Source organism: Sphaeramia orbicularis, chromosome 16 (genome assembly GCF_902148855.1).
Source record: "Sphaeramia orbicularis chromosome 16, fSphaOr1.1, whole genome shotgun sequence".
In the NCBI taxonomy this organism is placed as follows: Eukaryota; Metazoa; Chordata; class Actinopteri; order Kurtiformes; family Apogonidae; genus Sphaeramia; species Sphaeramia orbicularis.
The window spans coordinates 29113997-29141136 of NC_043972.1; the positions used below are offsets into that span (position 1 = coordinate 29113997).

At 37.6% G+C, this 27140-nt stretch overlaps 1 protein-coding gene across 2 annotated transcripts in view; it reads right to left on the bottom strand.

Moving 5' to 3' along the window:
• The window catches only part of col14a1a (collagen, type XIV, alpha 1a), a 204882-nt gene that overhangs the window by 152375 nt on the left and 25367 nt on the right, over positions 1-27140 (bottom strand). For both annotated transcript variants that reach the window (XM_030157539.1, XM_030157538.1), the window contains exons 6-7: positions 347-502; positions 108-227 (exon numbers count right to left, since the gene is read on the bottom strand). In XM_030157539.1, coding sequence (XP_030013399.1) covers positions 108-227; positions 347-502 — 276 coding nt within the window. The remainder of the gene's footprint in view (positions 1-107; positions 228-346; positions 503-27140) is intronic.

Here is a 27140-nt window from a genome sequence, read left to right on the forward strand (position 1 = left end):
CAAGTAAAGGGTGACTTAAAACATATAAAACAGGATTATATCAGCTTGGCTCTTTTCAAGATAAAGCAACAACAAAACAAATTGGTAGAATTGATGAAAACCATTACCTGTAAGAGTGTTTCCTCCTTTGTAGGGTAAATTCTTGACAGCATCAATGACAGCATCTTTAGTGGTAAAAGCATTTAGATGCCACTCTATCCGAGGATCCCCACTGTACTGAGCCAGACCTACACAAACACAAAAACAAGAAAGGGGTATTGTACTAACAGTGCATTTGTCTGTTTTAAATCTGTAAAAACATATACACACTCAGGAAAATACCTTAGGGAGGGTTATAGGGACTCACCTATTCTTGTCTTATCGATGCCAACGTCAAAGGCATCGACCAGGTTTTCCAGGAACATGCGGACCAGTCGGAAGTTAAGTCTACCGATACTCCAGGAACCATCCACAAGGATCACAATGTCGGCAATGGCTTCGGTGCGACACACAAACTGATCCGCTGGAGGAGATGACAGCAGACAACAAGAGAGGACAAATTTGGTTTCCTTTCATTCGCAAAAGTGTCAGCATGAAACAAATCCAACTAACATAAACTCAGACACAGAGGATGATTGGCTAATACAGACAGTACCATTCATGAGTTTATTTTAGATGTGTAGGTTTCTCAGTCCAAAGTCAGAAAACACAAAGAATTAACAGAAAATCCAACGTGTAATTTTTTTTTTCATTATTTGATCAAAATTAAAACACTTCATATCTGCAGGTCTGACATTGTCTTTATTGAACACATACACGGTAACAAACAACCATGTGTTTTTTATATAATGGCATAAATACAAAGACACAATCCAAACCCTAGTCTACAAGCCAAGCATTGACAGATATTACAGCCTTCTCTTGCGACTCCAGTTTCATTAAAAAGGCTTTAAATGGTTATGAAGGGAAACCTGCAGCTGAATCCTCCCACGTCCAAATAACAGTGAGGAGAGGTGTGAGTCAGTGTGTGCCTGTCTTACAATAGCAATTTGCAGAATAGCAGTGAATAGAAATATTGATATGCTAGAGTATTGTGATACAGTGTTTGGTGGTATTCTATCAATCCACTAAAACACTGTATTGATTTTTAATAAGTGGCTTAGACTACTTCATTTTGTTTTGTTCATTTTGACCCTTTGATAGCAGTGTTACAATCCATCTTCAGCCATTTTTACTCAGGGTTTAAGCACTGTTTTTGTGGATTTTGCTAAAAAAACAACAACAATATCACACCGTCCTTAGGAGTACCACAAATATCTCAACAAATGCACTGCAATATGTCATATCTACAAACTATTCATGCAAAAACACACCCATAAATGCCAGACAGTATTACAAAACACCTGCACAGTTGATATAGCGCACATTTTTTAAAAAAGAAAAAAAAAAAGACAGTTACACAGCTTTCTCCCCCTCACAAACACACACACACACACACACACACACACACACACTTCACTCATTTATCTTCATTCCATATCTGCTTATCTGCACACTATGACATCCTTCAAATGAATACTTCCACTTAAAGCTGCATCATAAATCTCTTATCTGTCTGCAAAAATTATAGCGAATAATCCAGAACATGCTGATAAAGTTGGAAATTTATATCTAAATGGAAAAAAAAGGAATAAAGAGAAGTGCTGACAGGTGGATATGTGAGCTATTACTTTGCATTTTTGTTTGGTACATTTTGACGATTAAGATAAAGCTTCGAGAGGGAAGCATTTTCCTGATGAACAAATGGTTAAGGCGGACACCACTTAAGTATCACTGAAGAATTCCACCTCATGAGGACCAACTCAGAGCAAACAACACAGACTCGAACAGATAAAGCAAAGGGCTATGTGTATTTCGTGGCTCCAAACACAGATATGACTCAGTTGAGTAATTGGAGAGCACAGATTTTACAACGCACCCACCTCTCTGTTCACTGTAAACTGTCTGATACAAAGTGAATGCTCCAACAGCCATGGAGTCTGAGTAAAGTTAACAGGCAGTGTTCTCCTCTGCTGCACATCTGGAGGCTTGACACCAGACATATACCATAATACAGGAAATACAGTGTTGAGTGCTGAGACCTATTTATGCAAGATACAAGTCTAACAATAGTGTTATTAATATATCAAGGCTGGTATAAAACATGCTTTTGGCAACTACCATGTGTTTTTCACTTGAAATATATATTATCCTTACTGTACCACCTGTGCTACTTATGTTCTCATCTGTGGCCAATATGACTCCAAGCTTCGCATTTAAAAACAGCACATTTTGCAATGATAAGCCACTTTTTTTTTGTCAGGAAGTGAATTTCCAGACGGCCTCCTGTCCACCGTCTTCGTCTGTCTGGCTGTTTGAACCATCCATCTGCTACAGGCGACAGACGAAGGAGAGCAAAAGAAGACAACAAGGTCAAGAGATAGCGGACGACAATCCTTGATTTACAAAACTGAGTCGAAGAGATGAGAAGAGAAGAGAAGAGAAGAGAAGAGAAGAGAAGAGAAGAGAAGAGAAGAGAAGAGAAGAGAAGAGAAGAGAAGAGAAGAGAAGAGAAGAGAAGAGAAGAGAAGAGAAGAGAAGAGAAGAGAAGAACAGAAGAGAACAGAAGAGAACAGAAGAGAAAGAGAAGAGAGGAGAAAGAGAAAGAGAAAGAGAAAGAGAAGAGAAGAGAAGAGAAGAGAAAAGAAAGAGAAGAGAAAGAGAAAGAGAAAGAGAAAAGAAAAGAAAGAGACGAGTACAGAACAGAAGAGAACAGAACAGATCAGAACAGAACAGAAAGAGAACAGATTTTATTCTATTGCCGCTGAGTTTGAGAGCTTCAGGTAAATGGCAAAAGGCTGAGAGGCCAAAAAGCCCAAAGATGATTCTTACTGAAGTTTTCCCTCCTCCAAAACAAACAGGCATAGCCTTAAAGAAACTCTAAGGCTGAAGAACTATAAAAAAAAAAAAAAAAAACCCCTAAAAGTAAACATTGGAAAACCATCCTGAAAAGCAGAAGACCCACACTGTGAACTGAGCAGCCATTCAGTGACAAAAAAGTGAGTCTCTAGTATCTACAATAAGTGCGCTGTTGGCACTCTGGTGAACAGAAACACACGCAACTTAATAATGGTAAAGACTCAGAAGAACCAGACGAGAGGAGTGGGTTAGTGTGCAGCGGGAAAAGCCATCAAGAGCAGTGAAGGAGATGATAAACAGAGGATTAGAGGCTGGGTAATTGCAACTAATTACAGATTGCTGGCCAAAGTATATTACTGGGAGCATGGTGGGAACATCGTTCAGCTAGGCGTAACACTGGTGTTTTACAGTTAAACTAGTGGCTTTGCTTCTTCTTCACATGTTCCCTGTCCTTGCGTGTACACAGTCTGAAGTGATTTACTGCCATTCATTAATGTGTAGTGTCTGCACTAACTTACATCACTGGGAGAGAAAGACAGAATAACCCATTAAAGTAAACAAAACACACAAACAAGGGATGAATAATTTGATGAAAACACCAAATTGTGATATTTGTGAATATGATAGATAAATAAATGGTACTATAAGTCTAGTCACTTGGTTGTAAGGACAGTGAATCTAAAATATCAACATCCAATAGGGATAGAGTTTAGTTTTTTGAGCCAAAACTTCAGCTCAGTGCTATTCATTTCACTTGTTTACACTCCAGACAGTCATGCAACTGTAAAATGCACAAACTCCGCTGCCTAAATAGAGATCAATTGATCATTTCTTTATTAAAGGTGCAGATAATAAGTAGACTGTGACTAACTATTCTCTATTTGCATGCATTTTTATCTTTATTGATTTATCTTGTCTCTTAGCTGTCTTAACTCTCTTTTTAATTAATGTGCTGTAATATATTGTTGATTTTAGGGTGCCTACTGTCATCAGGCCGGGGACTACAGCAGGATACTAGCCATGTTGGCTAAAGCTGCCCCTTTTTACTGTTATTGATACAGTTAATTAATTTGGATTGTTCACAATACAGTAAACTAATAAAATTCCTTTGCACATTGCACATTTTTATTTAATAACATTACAGCCTTTTGCAGTTATAATTCCTGAGGCTTACATAAGTGAATCACAATTGTAAATGTGTTCAATGTAGCTGGATTATGTTATTCTGTGAGTCTGTGATTTTTTACTGAAAGACATTAAATGACGCTTCATCATAGCTTTATTCTTTGGACAAAAAGTAAAAAAATAAATAAATAAATTAAAAAAAAAAAAAGGTATTACAGAATGAAATTAAATAGTATGGATTCAGTTCAGAGTGTAGACACTGAAGAATCCATCTGAATAAACTGTCTTCAATTTTTTTGATTGCCTTGGACCATTTTTCTGGCTGTTACCTTCCGTTCTGTGCACCTTTATCACACTTGTTTGAACTTCTGAACAATCCACATTTCTTTTTCTTATCTAAAGACATTTGCAATCAAACATTTCAATCCATCTGAAATTGATCTGTATAAAATTTGCTAATGAATGCACAAACTCCCACCTGTTTTGGAAAATAACCCACAATTACATCAAAATGACTTGCAATCATGTCACAGATGAGTCAAAAAGTGTTGTGTAGAATGTAGACGCGAAAAGCAAAGGCAGAAATCAAAGTTGTGCATAGATGATCCTACAGATAAAATGCAAATGTGGGAGGAAAATGTGTCAAAAGTAGATCAGAGGTATTGAAAAGTCTTGTCTCTGTTCTCAGTTTGCCTGTGAATCAACAGCAGGTTGGTCAAAGGGCCCTCTGCTCCTCCTGAGCCCCATCTTCCTTTGTTCTCCTCTTTTCTACCCCTTTTCTTCTGTCTCATCTAACGCCCTCACTGATGGTCAAAGTGCAGTTACAGGGGAACGGTGCAGACATGTGTCAGGAAACCAGTGAAGAAGCAAGAGCAGAAAGACAAGGCAAAAGCACTGTACTTGGATTGGATGAAATACCACAGATACACAATACTGACAGATTGAGTGGCGCCAACTCCTTCCTTTGTCCAAGTCTATGGTTTCTCCTGTTTCTTCTGCCTCTTTCTTCTCTCCATCCCACTCCGTCCATCTTTGTGGCAAACTAATAAGAGACAGGCTTTCTTTGGCACCAAAACCTTCCTTAAACACTCCACTAGTTAAACAAACTGCCACAGCAGAGCACACGAAATGTCTGTCTCTACTTCAATATGCTTCAGATTTTGTACTTCTATACATGTAGGGACCAAATGTTCATGTAAGAAGAGGAAAATTATGGGAATCCAACTAAAAGATGTGTCAAAAGTTTAGTCGTCACAGTTAAGGTCAGACTTGATGTTTAGATAAAAGTAAGTGGTAAACTTTGCCAAAGTTTAAACTTATTTCTGCGTATTAGTCATGGGTGACAGGCCCATAGTCAAAAATAATTAGACAAATCTCTGTATCTGTAATAAATTTAGCTGCCTCTTTAGTTACACTCTCCACTGACGTAGTCTAACATCATGGATGGCAGAAGAATGATTGGTAGAGCTTGGCTAGTTTTCGTCTCTCTGCTGGAGAGCACATTAAAGCCCGTCCAACTAAAAGAGCTGAAAACCACCTCCCAGTCAACCAGTAAGATTTACCAGCACGCTCGTATAAATGACAGGATCCGTTGGCTACCATGCTAGGAGCAAGTTTCACAGTAGAAAGAATTTTGTTTTCAGCACTTTGTGAAACAAATGAAAAAAACTGCAACTGTTTCTGTTGCCGAGTGTGTGGCTTACAGTAGAGCAGTGTAGTAATCTGTGACTTCATACTGTGGTTATGCTATCCAAGTGGAAAATATATACTTATTGAATGATATCATTACTATTATTTAGTTTTGATTCTGTGAAAATACAAAACTGTTAAAAATGCATGTGGAAAGGGCTGCAACCCCACTGCATGGACACACTGAAAAAAAAAATCTGTTGAACTAACATAATAAAAGTATTGAAAGCGGTTCCACTAAATAAAGTTATGTTTTGGCAATTCATAAAAATCATGTGCATGTTTCATGATCTGCTTATGTTACACTCACATGATTTTTTCATGCTCTTTTAATATGTTACATTTTTGTTAAATATTTTTACTTTCCTTATTTTAACTGAACAGAGATATATCATATTAACCAATAAAAATTTAATCATTTTAATTGGATTCAACTTCAAAATGATTAACTAAAATAATTATTTTATGTTATTGGTCTACAAGCAAAAGGCTATTAGAATAAAAGCAGTAAAACCCTACCAAACATGGGTCACTAATAATGAAAAATTAAGTAAGAAGTGCAAGTTTGCTATAGCTTTCCAAAGAACAGTATTAAAATTATACAAATGAATGAGAGAATGGGTATTACTCAAAAGAAATGTTTGTCTATGAGCTATCAGTACTACTTTAACACACTGTCTGCACATTAGAATGCATTCACTTTTCAGAATCCTTCTAGTTTAAGAATAATGAGTCAATTGTACAAAGTACATAAAACTGCATAACTCAAAAACATTTGCCAACCAGCAATTGTGTCACTTGTTTCCCAGTTCAACTTATCAAAGTATGTAAGATTCAACAAGTTTTTTTGTTTTTTTTTCAAAAGCAAACAATTTCTGAAACAGTTTTAGAGTCTAAAAAAAAAAAAAAATAATAATAATAATCATTTCTTCAAATTACTGGATATTTTAGCAGATTTCTTCAAACTTACAATTTTTATGATGCTGTGGATATGAGGGGAGTGAAGCAACATAATCATAACAAAGTGAAGCCCTGAGTGATAATCAACTGTTTAAACTGCTACAAATTCAGACTGAGTTCAAGGAAAATACCAACAATAGATCCGTTAAAAAGAAAATATCACTGTTTATCCAAGATATTCAGTGAGGAAACTGTTGGGCTGATTGGCAAAGCACAACATGTAGCTTTACACAGAAACAGTGCCTTTTCCCAGCTGTTCACTTGTATTATATACACACACACACACACACACACACACACACACACATATATATACGATGATGATTATACTGACGTGGATAAAAGTGAAAATGATAACCTTGTGGTCTAAACAAACATCGAAAATAGAAGAGATCTGTTATGTGATTGCATGGAAACCCGCCTGCCTGATGTGTCATGTGGCTAAAATAACATCACATAATCAATCGATATAACACCTCAAAAAATACCATTTTATGTACTCGTAACCACAACACACCTGCACACTTGGTAGCAGCTACATGTAACTCCCTACTGTTGACTTAAAATAACCACTAAGTGCAGTTGTGTAGGTCATGTGTTCCATGTCTTACTCACAGTTTATTGAATGTGGGGAAAAGACCAAGGTCCGAGGCTCTTGTATGCCTTCAGGCTTTGCTTTGTGTATTTCCCTGGTGTCAAAAATAAAGCACATATTGCAGCCTGTAAACGCTGCCACCCATCAGTGTCCATGGACCACTGATTCTTTGGTAAATGTTAATAACTGGTTTATTTAAGGTTATGAAGTTTCTTGTACAAAACACAGCCATGTTTGCCACTAATTTCAACACTGCACACACTCCATTATTTAGTGGTTATGGTAAAAAAACAAACAAACACCAAACAGCACTTAATAATGGAGGTACACTAAAATACCCATTGCCTTAACAGCTTCACAACAAAATGGCCTTGTTTTGTTCTTTTGGATTGTGCATTTGTAAAAGTAAAAATCACAGCCATGTGAACTTAACCTTTAAAACCTCTGCAGATACAATACACATTTTCTGAACAACAGAGTGCTATTTCTCTACAAATATTAATGTTGCAGAAATACTGTAATTATAATAGATTGCACTGAAATCCATACATTTGTATGGCATAGCAATCCTGGATATTTCATGTCATCGTGTCGAATTGTCTCTATATTAGTCATTGTGTGTTTTATCAACAATCCCATAAGGTTGGCTGAACTGTATGTGAACCTTATTCGCATAGAAACACATGATTAGAAAAAACACTGCCATCCATAAACCTGTTTAAATGTGAGTACGCAGCTGGACGTGTCCCAGCTCTAACTGGCATGAGAACACGTGATGGAACCGGCCGTCCACCAGGTGTCCGAGAGTGAGCGAGTGACCACATTTTATAACCCACGGCCCACAGATCAGTCTGCAGTGCTGTGGGAAAAAATATGTGGCTCCGGGACAATTGAATTAACTGGTGTGGGGGCGGAGAAATGGCTATTAAAATGTGACTGCCACAATGGAAGCCACTGTTGGCTGACAGCAACTTCTAGCAGAGCAAAGACAGACGTGCGGCGACAAAGACTGTAAACAGAGAGGGGAACTGGAGGAGAAAGATGGAACGCTAGAAGTATGAGGAGCAGTGAGTTGTACTGACAGTTACATACACAAATAATGCACAAAGAGGTTTACATGCACAAAGGCTGCATGTTAAGCTCTGAGGAAGCAACACACAAATATATTTATATATTTGTCAACTACCAGACAACACTGCACAATTCTAGAAAACCCCACTAATACTATAGTACTCTGCAAAATGATTTTTTTTTTTACTCTATGGCCAACGATTCTTCATAAACATAACTGCAAATAAACATATTACAAGTTGTGCTTTTTGAATTATGTGTAACCTAAGATTTTATGACCAAAATACTTCACATTTCAAACCAATATTACATACTTTTAACATAGGGTTTAGTCAGTTTACATCTGATGTCCTATATTTTTCAGATTATAAAGTTATTGCCCCTTATTTAAGTAAAAAAAAAATAAATAAATAAAATAATAATAATAACAAATAATACAACACAGTGACATAACAATCGCAGATATAATTACTGAAAATAATGTAATAACTTAAACTGACTTGAAATATTTCTCCATGTTGTTTTGTTGCATCAACATCAGGCCATGGACAAAAAAATTTAATTAGAGGAAAATTAGCCTTGCTGGCAAACAAACAAGGCTCATTTGCAGCCTCTTGTGTTTTTGTTGTTTAAGATGTTCTGTCTTCATTAAATAAAGCAATAGATGAAATTAAATGCAATGAAATAAAATAAAATGAAATAAAATAAAATAAAATGAAATGAAATGTGTTGCTGGCTGGTAGCTTAGAAGCATGAACAGGTTGGATGTGTGTGATTCGTGTGTCACAGTTATATCATAGTTTCTATTGACCCAAAGCTAACGAAGGTACTTGTAATGGGCGTATCTTCCTCTGTGGATATACTGTACATATTAAATCATACAGCACAATTTGATAAATTTTAACAAACCATTCTGCTCTAATATCTGCAAATATCATCTATACCTGCTCAAAGCTTGGCTCACAGTGAGAAAAATCCTGCAAATAAATCAGGGTATGTTTGATGTTGTCATAAAAATATATCCCAGAAAACTCATTTAGTTATGATTAGTGAAAGACTTCAGAACATTTAAGGATAACAAAAATGCAAAACCTAATTTGTCCATCATCTTGAGAGGTGGTCTTCTGCTCCACGACAGGTTTACATTTAAATCCATTTACATGATACCTCAGTTTAAGGCACACCGATACATGTGCTCACATTATTAAACTCTGAGGTGCAGAATCATCATCTGTGGGCTTGTTCTTATAGATTCAGGGATGTGACATCTGAAAACGTTTCCTCTCTTCTTCCTTGTTCTTTTTGTCTCACTCTGTTCTCATTATCAGTGGTTCTTCCCATCTTGCCTTGATTTATTGCTGACCCCTATTTAGCCAGAGATCAGACAGAGTGCGCTGTCATTTCAATCTCTCTCTAGTTAAGTTTTATTTCCCTCGCCACTGTGATTGTGTTTCAGTGTCTGGAATTAACATTGCGAACGGTGACAGGCATGCAGATAGATGGATAGTGGCTGCGACAGTCACATCACTGAGAGCGTCCCTTATCCTCCATTCGATTGCTGTTTGCAATTCAACTTCAAGATGAGGCTAATTTATTGCAAAACTAGATTATTCTAAAACAGTTTCACAAAGTGACATATTTCATCATTTGATTTTGTGTGTTATTCCACTTTGCATTTGGAAAAAAGGCCACTGTGAAGTCATGAAAATGTATATATACTAACATAAGGGGATGAACAGCCTCTTCAATGGTTACCACAGTAAGATACAGTTTCAATATATCACTTGAAGATCAACAGTAATAAAAGCCATTTCTCCTTCCTGCTGTTTATCATGTGCTTTAATATAAGCAATTTCCTGTATGTTGTATAGAAAATATCCACTTTAAATCAATACCGTCTCCCTTGTACTGCATTTACTCATGTGTAGGTGTACTTAAGTGCTTTGCCAAGCTGCAATGTGGTCAACAGTTAAAGAGGTTCAATGTCTACAACAAAGATACTGAATTTACTGCTTTTGCCAGTAGATCAAACTAGGCATGAGCAATGTAACAATATGTACTGTACGAGAAAAGAAAACAGTGTGTTATTTCATATTATGTTCAAGTTTTAGCATCTCTGTCTTTCTCAAATTACACTGTGTACCTGCAGACAGATGCAGCAAAAAATGTAATTCTTCTGTGGAGGATTTTGAGTGTATCCCCCACTCGAAAGTACAGAAACAATGCACTTTAAGAGAGCAGGTTATTTTAATATCCAGATGAGAATGCAGGATATTTCTTGCATCTGATTTTCTCACTACAAAACTGATCAACAACGCTGACCCCAGACATCTGGAAGCCGTGCAGTAAAGGTGCCTGCTTTGCACAAATTTCCTAAAATCGGCCCAAAACCCAAGTGACTCTCTCACATATTGCTAGCAGAGCAAACAGAGCACTTTTGGAGTTTCTGGAAGGACTTTCCAAACACTGTTCTGAGGCCACCTGTTTCCCCTTGCTACTATTTGTGCTGAGTCGGTCTAAACATATTTGCACTATTGTGAATACATAAACTGGAAATTACTATGATCCCTTTCTTCTCCCTCGAAGTGTGACAGAAAATAAGCTAATTTCACCAGAGCGTGTGTGTGTGCGTGTGTGTGCGTGTGTGTGTGCGCATGTGTCTGTGTGTGCATGTGCGTGTGTGTGTGTGTGTGTGTGTGTGTGTGTGTGTGTGTGTGTGTGTGTGTGTGTGTGTGTGGAGAATGAGCACTACCTCAGGCCCGTGTGAGATTATGTTCGGATCATTATAATTAACTTGGAGTCATCATTTAGCACCAGAAATTATTAAATGTCACAGCTCCACATGGAAGGACAGCCGGAGCATCACAACAAAATGGATGTTATGGCCTGCCTGCAGCACTTTGAAAAGAAAACACCAGTGGTGCACAGCAATAGCTAAAAACAAGATTTTATTGGATTGTTTATTCAATCAGGAGCCAGACAGCAGATTGATACACCTGTCTTTTACTCAGCGGCCCTCAGAACAACAGGCGCAAACATTCATATTCATTTGTGACACCCATGGGCCTATGTGACTGTGTGTTTGAGAGTGTATGTGTGAGATTTTATGTGTGGGGTTTTAAGGTGTAATCCGACAGCTGTTTTTAGATGAGTTGTGTCGTTCCAACAGGGACCTTTCCCGGCTCGGCCCGTTGATCTTTAATCCACTGTCTTGCTCTGTTCCACTTCACTGAGTACACAGACAGACGCTGGATGTATGCTGAAAGCAACACATAACCTATAAACCACAAGATTTTCTCTCTCTCCCTTAAACTCAGGCTAACTCGCTCCATTTCTACCTGCCTCTGTTTTGTTTTGCTTTTTTTCTTTCTTTCCGTTTGTCCTCTTTTAATCTCTGTCAGCAAGGCACACAAACACACACACACTTACTGAACTGTGGGGGCTTCGATTTCGAAAGCCGAGGTCCTCTTATCCCATCTAGTTATTTTTTAGCTCAATGCACACTTTGCAAGAACGTCTGGGATGGGAGTGGCTCTCCAACAAACGCGTTCTGAGCCCCTTCTCCATACAATACATGCTTAATTATTAACTCTATACAGGCAAATGAGTTTGCATACCAGACCACCCACCCACCCCCTCAGTCTCCTGTCTCATTTCTTAGGGTATGCACAAGCTACTCTTTGTTTGACAGATGTATACATTTATCAGCAAAAGCAAAGAGCCAGGAAACTGCATATGGAGGATTTATTACAGTTAAACTAGTTATTACTACCCAGTGGAAAATCATGGAAATTTATGCAAAATACAGCTAGGATTTGCCTGTTTTCCACAAATGATAAATTATTAGTTTTTAAACCATGATCTTTTAGCGTTGAATGAGCTCCTTTCATAACAAAGGTAATGTGATTAATTTTACCACCCCCCCCCCCCCCCAAAAAAAAAAAAAGCTTCTGGTGTCATTTCAACCAAGAAGTTCAATGAACAGTGTGCTTTGTCATCTGCAAGGTTTACACCCGTGGGATCATAGAAAGTAGACTGGAAGGAGGAATGACAGGAAGATGAGGAGAGGGTACAGAGGACATGCGAGAGAAAATGTGAGAGAAAATGCATAAAGATGAAGCCAGGGCTGAGAAATATGGACAATAACTCATACAGTATATAGGCTATTTTTGATGATTTTTCTTAAATGTGTTAAATTTTTCAGTTATAAACCAAACATAAAGTATACAATGTCATAAAATCTGCCGCACGAAAACAAATTACACAAACTACGGCAGGTAAAAGTGGGCAAACTGAACCATTTTATTGCTGACAGAATGTTAAATACACTGACCTACCAACATTAATATTGTTAACGATGCATTTAAATGATGCAGTGCTCTACGTAAAATATAAAATCTACATAGGTACTAGGCAAGAAAGAGAGATGATGAGAGGTGTAAGATGAAAGGCTTAAACTTTGTCATATTTACTGACGTCAAGCAGTTAAGATAGAAATAGCAACCAACAGAATGGCTGCTCTCTATCAACTGTGGTGGCTGCAAAAATAGTGAAAGGCCCTTATTGTTTGTTTGTTATCAGCAGTTTAGGTAAATAATAAATACTACGGTGTACACTCAAACACAATAGGTGACAGTAATGCAGATTAACACTGGAAGCTGCTTTAAACCAGAAAAGTTCTGTCTGAGCTACTAATGAAACATGGTGGAAGATGATAGAGGCGATCTGCTCCTTCACTGCAAAGCAATAAAAACTCAATTCTAATTTTTTAGATAAAACATAATGAAAACATAATAAAAACATAATAATGTATAATGTATTACATTTATGCAATTACTTTATTCCAATTCTTCTTTAATCTTAAACACAAAATCAATGAGTTCCCAAATTTTCACAGCTCAAGACCCAGAGGATCAATTTGACGCCTCCCTGGGACCCATAAAAACATCATGAACACCCTTTATGTCTACATTTTTTACTACTCTTCCATTGTCAAATAAATGATGAAATTAAATGGGCTAAGTAGAACATCACCATTTCAGTTATGAATAGAAAGCGAAAGATCCACAATCACTTCTGACAAGAAAAATAAAGTTAACTTCAAGTTAACAGAAACAGACACAAGAAATAATGGAAATAAAAAAATGTTCACACAGAGAAAAATGACACAATCTTTCTCAAACTGTATCAACACACTGTTTTAAGAAATTATTGTCATTATTTTCAAAGTTTGTCTTTGTTAGGTCTTTCACAACTGAGACCTTTCACATGACTTTATTAAGGTCAACATTTGTAAACTTTTCCATGAGTGCCACGCATTCACTCTGACAGTCGGTGTCGCAGTAAAAACCATGATGCGTTTGGGTCCTGACCCTAATTTTGGGAAAAGCAGCACCAGACCGTTAAGAAAATAACTTGCAAATTTCAACTTGACTTTTACTACATACAGGGTGGGGAAGCAAAATTTACAATATTTTGAGGCAGGGATTGAAAGACAGTGTATGACCAGTTAGTTTATTGAAAGTCATGAGAATTTATTTGCCACAAGAAAATTGACATAATAGAAAATGTTTTTATTCTATGTGTCCTCCTCCTTTCTCAATAACTGCCTTCACATGCTTCCTGAAACTTGTGCAAGTGTTCCTCAAATATTCGGGTGACAACTTCTCCCATTCTTCTTTAATAGTATCTTCCAGACTTTCTCGTAATAGTTTTGCTCATAGTCATTCTCTTCTTTACATTATAAACAGTCTTTATGGACACTCCAACTATTTTTGAAATCTCCTTTGGTGTGACGAGTGCATTCAGCAAATCACACACTCTTTGACGTTTGCTTTCCTGATTACTCATATGGGCAAAAGTTTCTGAAAAGGTATGGATAATAGTGTTAGGTATGATTATGACATCAATATATGTTTGGTTTCAAAACAAATGACGTAGTGCCTGCTGAGAAAAAACAACTAAATGTTCATTGTAAATTTTGCTTCCCCACCCTGTACATGTGTATATGATGCACTGTCCAGCCAGAAAGAAACATGATTGATATGTTTCTGGTGTGTTTTTATTTTTTCTTTTACACAAATGAACTTGTGTGCACTCAACTTGTTCCTTCCATCTTCTCCACTCACTACACAACATCAGCAGTGGAATTGTCTGCAGAAAACAGTAAAACCAAATAGAGCATGACTTGTGCTACAGCATCACAATAGTGTGACATAAGTTTTATTTTTGTACACGGAAAGTCAAGGGAGAGAAGATACAGCCGCAAAGATTCAGGGGGAAGTGGATGGTAATTATGCTAATTGACCTCTGCACTTAAGGAGTCCTTGCCACTAATGGCCTAAATGTCATTAGCACATTAACACACTTGTCACAGACAAATGCTCTTGTTAACCATCATCATACAATTAGTTCAACTCAGCCATGACAACCCCCCCACCCTCAGTCCTTAATGGAGGACAAGGACAGAACTTTGGCCGGAACAGAGCCCACACACATCAACGTGAGCAATGATCGTCTCTGAACATACATTCACCGCATGAGAGGATAATATTTCTTAAACTTGGCTCAAAAGACATAATTTAACATCTGGCAACTGCCCAAAATAAATCAAAAATGCATGATGATAGAACCAGTGTTAAATTCATTGTCAAAGTGTGACGTTAGTCTTACTTTCTACCTCGAGAATGTTCTTTACCGCCTCACTTGTCATACTTTTAATACCCCTATAGTCCTTCACATCTACTCATACTGAAACTCATTCCCACATCATCTACAACATGAATTTTAGATCTTTTATGAGTTCAGCAGTGATTTACTGTTTCTCACCACCTCTGCACTCACCTTGAAGGATACAGAAGTCAAATTCATACAAAGGAACTGATAACATTACTAACAGGGAGTGGACTCAGAGAGCACACCTCAACCTCAAAAAAAAAGTCCACTCTTAGTTTTGTTCCACAACTTAAACTACAAATAAACCACAGATAATGACCTATGTTTACCTCCCCTGCCAGTGATCAGTTGGACTCTTACCAACAGTATTAAAATCAATTTATTTGTCCTTTAGGGGCAGTTTTAGGTGGACATGAAGAGGAGTACAGTATAAAAATCGCAACATTAATCTTTAAAAAAGGTGAATAAAGTTTTAAAGGTTAACTTGTTTTATTATGCCTGTAGGGAAAAATGTCCTCTGCATTTTAGCCATCCTAATACACACAGTACCTAACATCAGTACCTAGTGTTAACATTAGCTGTTACCTTTAGCACATAGCACATATAAAGAGCAGTGTGTGGTGGGTTCCTGCATGCTCAGCTAGTGATGGGTTTAAAGAAGAGGATCAATTTCGATGTGTTGCATGTCCACATGTAAAATATGTACAGAACAAATGAAGATTCTTCTTCTTGGCCCGTGGTGCTGACAGGAGAATTAACCTATTTGCACCTGCTTTTAATGGTGGGGGAAACTGGAGGAAACCTGCACAATGCAGAGAGAGCAGGTAAACTCAACACAGAAAGGCTGACTGAGGTGGAAGTGCTAACCATTACACCATTACACCGCCATATGTAGCATTTCTACTTTCAAATATTAAAAAAAAAAGGTAATTTAAAATTATTATAAGAGTGTTTAGAGTAAAGAGCTTTCAAGTTATGTCAAAGACACCAATGAATTTATTCATACTGACAGTCAGGTGATTTATGTGACCACTAGAGGGAGTGGTGAGTCACTTTGCCAGTCTCCCATGGTGACGGAAACTAATGCCACAATGCCTTTGACCAAAGTGTCAAAAAGTGCCGAAATGAAATGAGAACTGCGAAGAAACAAGAATCAAATGAAGTGAAAAAGTGCTAAAAGCTAAAAGCACTGTTGTTGTCACCACTGGATACAGCTCAAAATGACAAGAATGGAGTTTGATGCTATAATCACAGCATTTCTTCCCCACAGATGAGTTTGATTATGAGGCTTACGAAGGCATAAATTTATTATGTCATGTTATTATCATTACTAAGTTTGCTGTTCATATATGCACCGTTCAAAGTAAAGTGCGAAAGTTCTGACCTTTCTTGGATGATTCCAAACAGATCTTTAGTGCAGCTACTGACAACACACGCTGAAAATAAAACAAAGGTGATTTGTGGTTTTACTGTGGCTGTTTTCTTTCTTTAAAAAAAAAAAAAAAAAAAAAAAAAAAAAAGGGCTAAGATAACAGCGCTATTATGTAAACTATCAGCTGGTGCAGCATATGAAGATTATAAGACAGAGTATTGTTTTGGCTGACTGTCAAAGTAACTGGCTATGAGCTATTATTTGAAGAAGTAAAATTAATGGCACCATAACACAAATGTGTGTAAACAATGAGCTTTATACTTACAATTACAATTTATACTGACAATCTGTAGAAACACGGTGTTGACTGATTTGGGGCTTTGGTAATCCTAAGTGTGTTCTGGTATGCGATTTTCTCCTGCTGTATAGACAATGACTACTGCAAAGTCATTTAAGGTGGGATTAAATACCGGTTGTACCATTTATAAAGAGGAGATGGAAGCCAGTTGTTAATGAGTCCTCTGTTTTCAGTAAAATGGGTTTAACTGAATAGTGAGGCTACGAATCAATTCTAGCCCACAAATGTTAATTCTCTGTTCAAATAAGAGAAGACCCACACTAATATATAGACGAGACTGTTGCACACAGACACAAAGAGAAGGGGAGATTTAGCCTCAGTGAATGTTAACGCTGGGATTACTGAGGTGATATATGGAGACACACAAACACATATCACATGCATGTACAAACCTACAGCGCTGGTGCTGAAATAAATGATTATGATAGGAATTAAGGTTGGCCATAAATACAGAAAACTGTCTCTCCAGGTGTGTGCTTGTTGCCTGCTGCACAGGTGATGGATACCACAGGACTCTCTCTCACTTGGTACCAGAGTGGTGAATGTCAACAGAATCTCATTGGCCTCTGGTTCAACTTTAACTATGGGAGTCTCCTGGGTTCAGTCTGTGTGCACGCTGGTTTAAATCTTCAGAACGCCAGTGAAAGAGGCGACGCTGTGCTCACATCCTATTAGGAAATATGCATTAAGGCACTAAAAGGGCACTGTAGCATGGAGGGAGAGAGATGCTTTTGCCCTTTATTGGCCAATGATTCCCATTTGTGTGTACGCTGCTGGCATCGAGTTCTAATTTTTATTGAGTTGATTGGTATTGATATAAAAGTCTACTAAGTTCTGCAAGATGAAGGTTTTTTTATTATATTGATATATGGGATTTGTATCTAAGGGATGGTATGTAGATTAAGGGCAATGATATATAAACATAGACTGTAATACAGTTAAAAAATATTGGTTTATTTTCTATAAATCAACATTAAACTGTAAGCCATTGAAAGGATCATGTAACACGAGGACATAAAGCAGGAATGCTCTTCTTCTTCTGTGGTTCATCCAACAAAACAGAATTACATGCGTACCTTATCTGTTGGATCTTAATGGCCTCAGCTACAGAGGGACAACCATCTGCTTTACTACTGGAGGCTTGTGACCCACATATGAAACAAATAGTCATAAACAAACCTATCGTACACACACAGATGTCCTCTGATCTACTATAACACAGCTGTCCAAATAATGGCTATTATCTTTGAGGAAATGTTATTTGGGGCCAATTTCCAATGAAAATATATTACGGTCTCAGAAGAGGGAGGTACTAATGGCTTTGTTCTTGCTTTGATAAGCAAAACACAGATATTTATTGCAATTGGCTGCAGATTTCCTTACTGGCTTTATTTTGGATGAAAGCAGCGGTAACAGCTGACTATTAATGCAGAGGAAAATGAAACGCAAATATATCATTGTGGATTTATTATCTGAAGGACACCTACAGTATAATATAACTTGAAATATGGAACTTTTATTGGACAGTTTGCAGTAAAGGGAAACTAAATGGAGTGACTATGGAAGGACATTTAGTGATCAAATGACACTTAAAGATAAGAGAGTGAAAGAATAAAATGCACTGAAGCAACACCTATAAAACCTATAATTAATAAACAAATCATTTGTGTAACTGAGTCTTTCATTTCTGCAGCTGTCAGGCTCTAAAACCGAAACTGCTCCAAATAATTCTGTACAAATTCGGCGCAATAAATCGTACTCATATGTATAATCTGCATACATGTCTATATATGTAATTATGTGTGTAGATATGTGTGTATCAGTGGCGGCTGCTTGTCTTTCAGAGAGGGGAAGCTCATTGTCGGCTTACATCAAAAAAAAAAAAAGTCAAGTTATTTAAACATAAATTCAGTCCTCCGTTCCTTTTTAAGAAAATGGTCGTATCGTACCAACTAAACAAGAAAATGTTGAAATTATGTTAAATTGAAACAAGGAAGTACAATGAGTGTGTTTTATTTACAGTGTAAGAAATGAACAAGTAATTTCGTGGTGGTTTCTCTCTCAATTTCACGGTATTAAACTGAACTCTGTCAAGTGAAGGAGTATGTCTCAAACTAGCTGTCAATCAAACAGGATTCAGCCTTTCAACTGATCCTCCAATCAGCATGTGGAAGCCTGGCGTCCAGCCTGGCCGAGCTCCGCCCACAGCTCCATTCACCGCCAGGGACGGTGGGCGTCCGGGGGCGGGACAACATCGTGGCATTTATCCAATTACCGTCCAGTTTTGAGGCAATGAAAAAAACTGTTCCACTCAGTCCCATTGAAGCTCATTGACGCCGGGTGTCTACGGGCAAATGCACTGAGCAGAGATTGAATGAGAAAACAGCGCAACAGGAATGTATGAGAAGTGAACAACATTGAGTCCGATGATTTGTGATAAAGCTGATTCTGAACGAACTGGTCCTTGAGATGAACATGTTCTAACACATTTGCAGTCAATGACATGTCAACACTACTGTACATATTTAATCATTTAATTTTCATAATTTTAGGGGAAGCCGGGCTACCCTTGCAGTCTATGAGAAATCGCCACTGGTGTGTATAGGTGTACCTATGAGTATCTCCCCTATCCAACCTGTGGCAAGATCAGCATGTGCACAGCTGTAAATAGTATTTATAGCCTTTTTGATTTGTCTTTATTTTTGATTTTGCTCTTTTTTGCTCTTGTGTGCTTTGTTTGTGCTCCACTCCACTTGGACTGTAAATCTGGAATTTCCCCTTGTGTGACTAATAAAGGAATATCTTATCTTATCTTATCTTGTCTTATCTTATTTTATCTTATCTTATCTCTTAAAGGATTCGTTAAATATCTTAATTCTAACCTGTCCTTTTGTTTAGAGGTTTCTCTGTGTCTAGTTCAGTTTTTTACTCACTTTTTTGACTGTACATCCCCATTGACTAGTAAATTTCTGTATGACTGCACAAGGATTTCTATGCTCCCCAGTGCATAAAGTGAAAGTTTTGGTTTCACCAAGGCTGAACAACCTTCAATAAATCATATTGCCATTATTTTGACCAATACTGCAGTTGTGATATGACCCACAATGATAATTTCTACGTTTTACTGTCACTGAAATAGTATATTTTTGCTGAGGTCCGCACCAAAGAGGCATGTTTCGACCTGTGGGAGAACTGTGAGGGCGCAGCAGACTGAGCTGTACCGCCTGAATCTGACCAAGCTGATCGAGAGGACAGTTAAGGTCAGCACGGGTACATATCGTCCACTTTCAGAGGAGGTTCAAATACTCCCTTTAGGTTGGAGTTTTACACTGATTCCCAGGTATAAGAACAAATATTGCAATAACTAATTCATTCCGATTGCAATACCTCAGTTAACAAATTGAGATAGTCAAGGGAATCTGGGTGATTGCAGAGACTAGAATATGGAAATTACATGGATGCACAGGGGGGATGGTAGAGCACATATAATTTATTTACTTCTATCTGTGCAGTTGATACACAGACTGAAATGATGACTGTGGTAGCTTTAGGTGCCATTAATCGTTGTTGAATGTGTTTTTAAATGCATCTACATGATCTGTTCTCTACTGTTTGCTCTCACAAATTGCCTCTTGCAGGACATTAAAGTTTTCCAAGTCTCTCAGTCTGATATGATTTTGTATGCTGTGGTATCTCTAGATCCACAATGCTTCATTTACAATGGTAGGTTGTGACACACTTCACCGCTGCAAAAAATTGCAGCTCTTTTGTTTATTGCACTTGGCTCCGCTACATATTGCACTATTTCGATTAACTGCTCAGCTCTACCCTTCACTGCCCACTAACTATCTTTACTAGGCTCCTGTGATATTAATAAAGTATTGATCATCATCCCCTGTGCTGCACTGCACAACATTGAGCTCATCTGTCACTGAAAAACTCACATGCCAAGTTTTAATATAAATATCATGCATGAATATGATGAGATCAGTGTTCCCTCACTGGACAAATCTGCTGAAAACACTTTTGGAACGTTTATAGGTGATAAAACCAAACTGAAACCAGTGAACCACACAAAGAAAGATGGTAACGGCATGAACTGACGTCATTTGGTCCAGCATATAATACCATTACACAGTATTCGCTTTGCCTGCTTATCTCCATCCAAACTGAGAAGAGCAGATGTTGACGTTTTGACACTTTGGACTGTAAAACTACGAATAAATGTCAGATCCCTACTTTACTGTACATGTAGCCAGTAGATTACAGAGCCCAATGAGTCTTTTATTGGCACAGTTAAAAGTGACAGAAACAAGCGGAACGTGAACGTTTGACATTTCTGCCTTGCCACTCTATATTGTGCAACCATTCAGCATTGTGCAAATAATTAAACTCTAAGATCTAACTTGTAGTGCCACTGTTTTCATGGGAAAAGCATGCGATTTTATTTTACCAACCTTTGAGTTAAAAGCCTTAAAATGAGCTATATGTAGTATTTCTACATTAACATAATATGAGTTTAAATTATCTTCAGAGTTTTTAGAAGAAGAACCACAAAGAAGCAACTTCTAGAGTCAAAGAAAGTGACAAAGTGATAGTTTTATGCTAAAATCAGAGTTTCTTCAACACAGGTGAGTTTGACTATGAGGCTTATGAAGGTATTAAGTCATAATGTGATGCCATTAAGTTCACTAAGTTTGCGATTTATTGATCCACAGTTCAGACTAAACTGTGACAGTTCTGACCTTGTTTTGACTATTCCAAACAGATCTTGACTGCAGATACTGACCACACAATCAGTTCACAAAATGCAGCCAATTTCAGATTTTACTGCGGCTATTTTCTCACTACAAACAGAGCTATAACGTAAACTATCAGCTGACACAGCATGTGAAGAAAATAAAATGCTGTTATTTTTATCAACTGTCAAAATATCGATCTGCAAGTTTTTTTTTATTTTTAGGAGAAAACTCCCGTTAAACTGCAAGCTTTTTCTATTTTATTCAGTGTGTACAGTACAGTCTGTGGATACATAGTGTTAAGATGTTGGTTGTTGTGGTAGCCTTAGAAGAGCTCTGGTACATGACTTCCCTTCCTGTTGAGAGTTTGAAACACCAATTCTACATATAAGCCCTTTAAAAGTTTTCTTTAAGAATATTCATAGACAACAAAACTCTCCACTGCAGATTCTCAAAAAAACATGCTAGTAGCTGAACCTGCTGTTGATTCCTTCACATACAGTCCGGAAAAAATTATTAGACCATGAAAAACAATGGTTATGCAATCAAGCACTAACTCCTGTGTGTATCATGTGACTAAAACAAGCAGGAAAGAAAACATGGAATGTCTAAAAGCATTGTTTTTGTCAGTACAATTCCATAGATATTGATGTAACAACTGAAGTGATTTTGGTTATTATCAAGAAAACCATGAAAAATGGCTAGATATCAGCTCTGAAATTAAACTCTTATGAGCTATTTTTTGTTATCATTATATTTGTCCAAACAAATGTACCTTTAGTTGTACCAGGCATTAAAATGAACAAGAAATTGGAGAAAACAAGGGGTGGTCTAATAATTTTTTCTGCGACTGTACATATCGGCCATAACATTATGACCAATGACAAGTGAAGTGGTAATAATGATGATTAGCTTGTTACAACGACACCTGTCAGTGGGGGGGATATATTATGTAGCAAGTGACCATTTAGTCTTCAAAGCTGACATGGTTGAAGCAGGTCTGTGATGATTAGTATGTACCAAAAGTGGTCTAAGGAATGTGATGACAAGGGATTGATTGGACTGAGTTCCTCTTTTCCTTCCTCAGGTCCCAACCGATGCAGACCTGGAACACCCAACAAAACCTGAAGAATTTGACATGCTGCATGATGTCTAAGTATCACAATTTGGCACTTGTCAAAGTCGCTCAGATCCTTACACTACCCATTTTGCTGCTTCCAACATATCAAGGCTTCAAGAACTGAATATTCACTTTCCACCTAATATAAAATATATCCCACCCACTGACAGGTGTCATTGCAACAAGATAATCAACATTATTACCACTTCACCTGTCAGTGGTCAGAATGTTATGGCGGATTGGTCTATGCATGTTTACAGGTGGAAACTGGTATTTTAACACTGCCTCTCTCTTGTTGCTTTGTGCTTATCCTTTTTATTATACTCAAAGAAAAAAAAGCCCCTTACTTTACAACAGTAGTTAGAAAGAAACTCCACAGATGTTCAATTATAACTTACAGAGAGAAACAGGGGTAGGTGTCCCAAGGAATTCATACTAATTACAATAAAGAATCAGACATTTATCTGTGTTCTCTGTATTTATTTATTTATTTATTTATTTATTTATTTATGAAAAAAAAAAACAGATTTGCATTCCTATGTGCTGCAAAACAGCTAATATAAAACTAAACTTGTGGATTAATAGCATTTTGCATGCAGAGTGTAAACGGTGATAGGCTGTCAAACTCAGCTCATCCAGATAAAAGAACACTTTATTTTTGTTTGCTATTTCACTCTGCACACAGTCTGGATTTTTAAATCTCATTTTCTTTGCAGACAGTGACACAGCAAAAGAGGAAAAAAGTCAGAGGCTCAAACTCAGAAACTGATATGCAGGGTGAAAAAAAAGAAAAAGGAATTCTCTTCACATCTTTCCGAAGTTGGCAGCTGAGTCGGATGCCCAGATTGATTTAAAGGCTGTAAAAAATACTCCTGTGTTCTCTCCAATGTGAAGACGTGACTCTGGGGTTTTTGACTGACGATTTGGATCATCGACATTTTTGGGGACAGACCTCCAAATGACTGACATCAATATGTGAAACCTGGACAGACTACAAAACACAAACCAAGGTAAAAGATCCTCTTAAAACTGTCACTCTTTGCTTCGAGCCAGACTCTGTTAATGACACCCCAAGAGCAGACAGGAAATTAGCTCCATTTAAAGCTGCTGGGGTGGACGGTGTGTATTTAGTTCAGAACACCCCTTGCTTATACTCCACAAGATCCATTTAAGTAATTTGTAAAGTATCTTTGAAACACTGTAGGACACTAAAGGTAGTTATTTCACTGTGAGTGGAAGAAGCTCTATGACACTTCTTTTAACTAATAGCCCTCTCCTCCAGCTTCAAAACCACATAATAACACGCTCAACACTTGTACAAAAACGACACAGACAGAGCAGCGGAAGATAAAAAGGTTTAGATTGCTGTACTGTACATTTTGTCTGGCGTCCTAAATTTTCAGCATTTTCTGACCAAGCTGAGGTGCAAAAATGAAAATGGTAAAAGTTTTTGATGCTTGAAAATAGAGTGATTTAGTTTTTACAGTTTATTTTCTATGAGCAAAATCCAATTTCTTGTCAAATTGGAAGTATACTGAAGTAAAAGGTAGCAATTTCTTTGCAAATATTAGATGTGTAACTGGTGTGTCTAATGTATATAACATACACACACACACACGCACACACACGTAGGAACACACAGGGGAGCAGATGAGAACATGAGCTGCAGTTTTAATGAAAGGAAAAAGGAACAACACACTCTGGAACAACACACAGTGGAACAAACAACTGACAGACTGGATTACCTTTGCACACAAGCAGAAGGAGACTTTACAATATGTAGCACCATGTTATTGTAGCGCAGTTGGGCACTGATAGTATGTTGTGATACAAAACTACTCACAGAAACAGCATGAAAGAGTTGGAGAAAGATAAGCAGTCACACATTAGGACATAGCAAGACAACAAGAGACACCCAAGGATTCAATGAGTCTTTGTCATGATAGCTACAACACACAAACACACACACACACACACACAGTACATTCACAAAATCTACTGAGGCACGGCAGGATATTATTATAATCCCCAACAGGTACAAGACTGAACAGCAATCAAGGTCACCTCTGTCGCAGAGAATGGTGAGTGGCTCTGATAACGACACACTAACGGAAATCAGCTCAACAATCTGCCTACTGACAGGAAGCACACGACGGGGAGATGGGGAACCAGAGACAAAGAACAATGCATCAGCAATCCAAACTTTAATGAGATGGGGTTTATTTTTATGAAGTTATGGTTTCAGATTGGGTTGAATAAAAGTTTAAGGTTAGAAACGTTGTGAAGATGCCTGAAGAAATACATCATCTTTATTTATAAATGTATGCACGGCTAATTAGGATCTCTAGATTTCTGAAATAATCCTCAGACTCAAAAACTTCCACAGCTACAGGTAAACAAAAGCATCTACTGATGTTTAATAACTTTTCAACCACTAAACCTGTAATAATACTTTGAAATAATTCAGGTGAAATGTAGTTTCTCAGCTTTTCAGTGACTGCAGATCTGTCTTTTTTGGACATTCAGAGGCTCCGCAGTGAACACCATCATCCTTTGATTCACCAATAAACACCAGTGTAGGTTGACAGATGACAGTAATTGTTGACGCTTGTTATTTTGCTGCAAAAATCACTTTTTCTTCAGTTTTCACCATTTTTACAAAACAATGCTTGCATTTACCCAGCTTCATCAACATGGTGAATACATTTATTATTGGAAAATACCTGCCTGTCACTAAAAAACGAAAATTCGTTATTCATTCATTCATTATCTGAACCTGCTTTATCCTCACTAGGGTCGCGGGGGTCGCTGGAGTCTATCCCAGGGGAAGGCGGGGAACACCCTGGACATGTCGCCAGTTCATCACAGTGCTGACATACAGAGACAAACAACCAATCACCCTAACATTCACACCTATGGACAATTTAGATTAACCAGTTAACCTATCAGTGCATGTCTTTGGGTGGTTGGAGGAATGCAGACTCCACACAGAATGGTCCCACTCCAACTGACTGGTGTTGGAATCGAACCCAGGACCGTCTTGCAGTGAGGCACGAGTGTACCACCATGCAAAAAATGCAGAGGATAATTCATTCATTCATTCATTTTCTAAACCTGCTTTATCCTCACTAGGGTCATGTGGGTCACTGGAGCCTATTCCAGGTACTTATGGGCGAAGACAGGGTACACCCTGAACATGTCACTAGTGCAAAGGATAATATTACATTAAAAAAATGGAGACAAATTTGCTTGGGAAAGGTCAAATGTAGAGAGAAAATCATTTAGAAGGGGCCATAATAAATAGTTCTAGGTCTTAAAGAGTTAAAGAAAAGATTATAATCATTTCATTTCCAGATGTGTTGGCTCACATGCACAGCTGCACAACCAAAACAATCAGCTTGCAGTTCCACGTGTTGCTACCAATGATTGAGGAACAGGAAAATTAAAACTAACTTTGGCTCTTCACAACAAAAACTAAGAATGGTTCAGTTTCATCATTTTTGCAGGTCACAGCATGATTTATGATGCTGAAATTTGACTGTGCGGCCTGATCTGAAATCAGTGGGAGCTTGTAGGTAGTATTAAACAGTGAATTAAAATAAAACAACTAAATTAGCTACATTTAAAAGAATCTGTTGTGTTTCCCAGCTGGATATGCAGGTAATACAGTCTCATATGGGGACATTCAGAGTTGCCAGAATCTGTAATCAATACAAATATAGCTTTGATTTACTATGGCTGCATTTTCATCTGCACCTAAGAGCCTATTTATCATGTTTTTGCGGAAGCAAAATGTCTATACATAAGTCGTATAACATGGTTAATTGCTCCATAATGCTCTCCGTTTCCCTCTCTCTTGCTTTTTCTGTTCGTGTGCATGTTTTTCTCTCTCTTGCTCCATCAGCAAATAAAAAAGTGCACATGTAGCATTATGGAATAAAATTATATTTTGCAAATAATATATAACGGTTACAGTCCATAAAATAATGACATGTAGAAGCAGAAGTAAATGGAGTTTGGACTTATTTAAACTATATTCAATAATCACAACTTGCTGAATATTTGGGAGGCCCCATAGTCTCTCTTAGCCACATGATAAATGGTCGCCCTGTGCACAGAGACACAGGAGTAATAAAAACCTCCCTATAGCAAGTGTGCTTAAATAATAAGCAAACTCCAACCAAGTAATGAAACTCTGTCTTTGTATACGTTTCAGGCCGTAAAGCGATGGAAAATTCACAGAAAGTGGCTCTTAAATCTTATAAAATATTTGCACATCAGACACACTTAGAGCGTCTTAAATTCGGCCACGAGCTTTATTCAAGCACAAGCCTAGAAGTGATCGGCCACATCTTTATCGCATACATAATATAACAAATGATCTGTCATTCTCAAGCCAAAGAATCCTGCAGTTAGTTATGGTAAAGAAATCAGCCAATAGCGGGCTTCATGTTTCTTTGCACATAGACTCAATAAAGAAAAGAAGCCTTCCTTTTTTG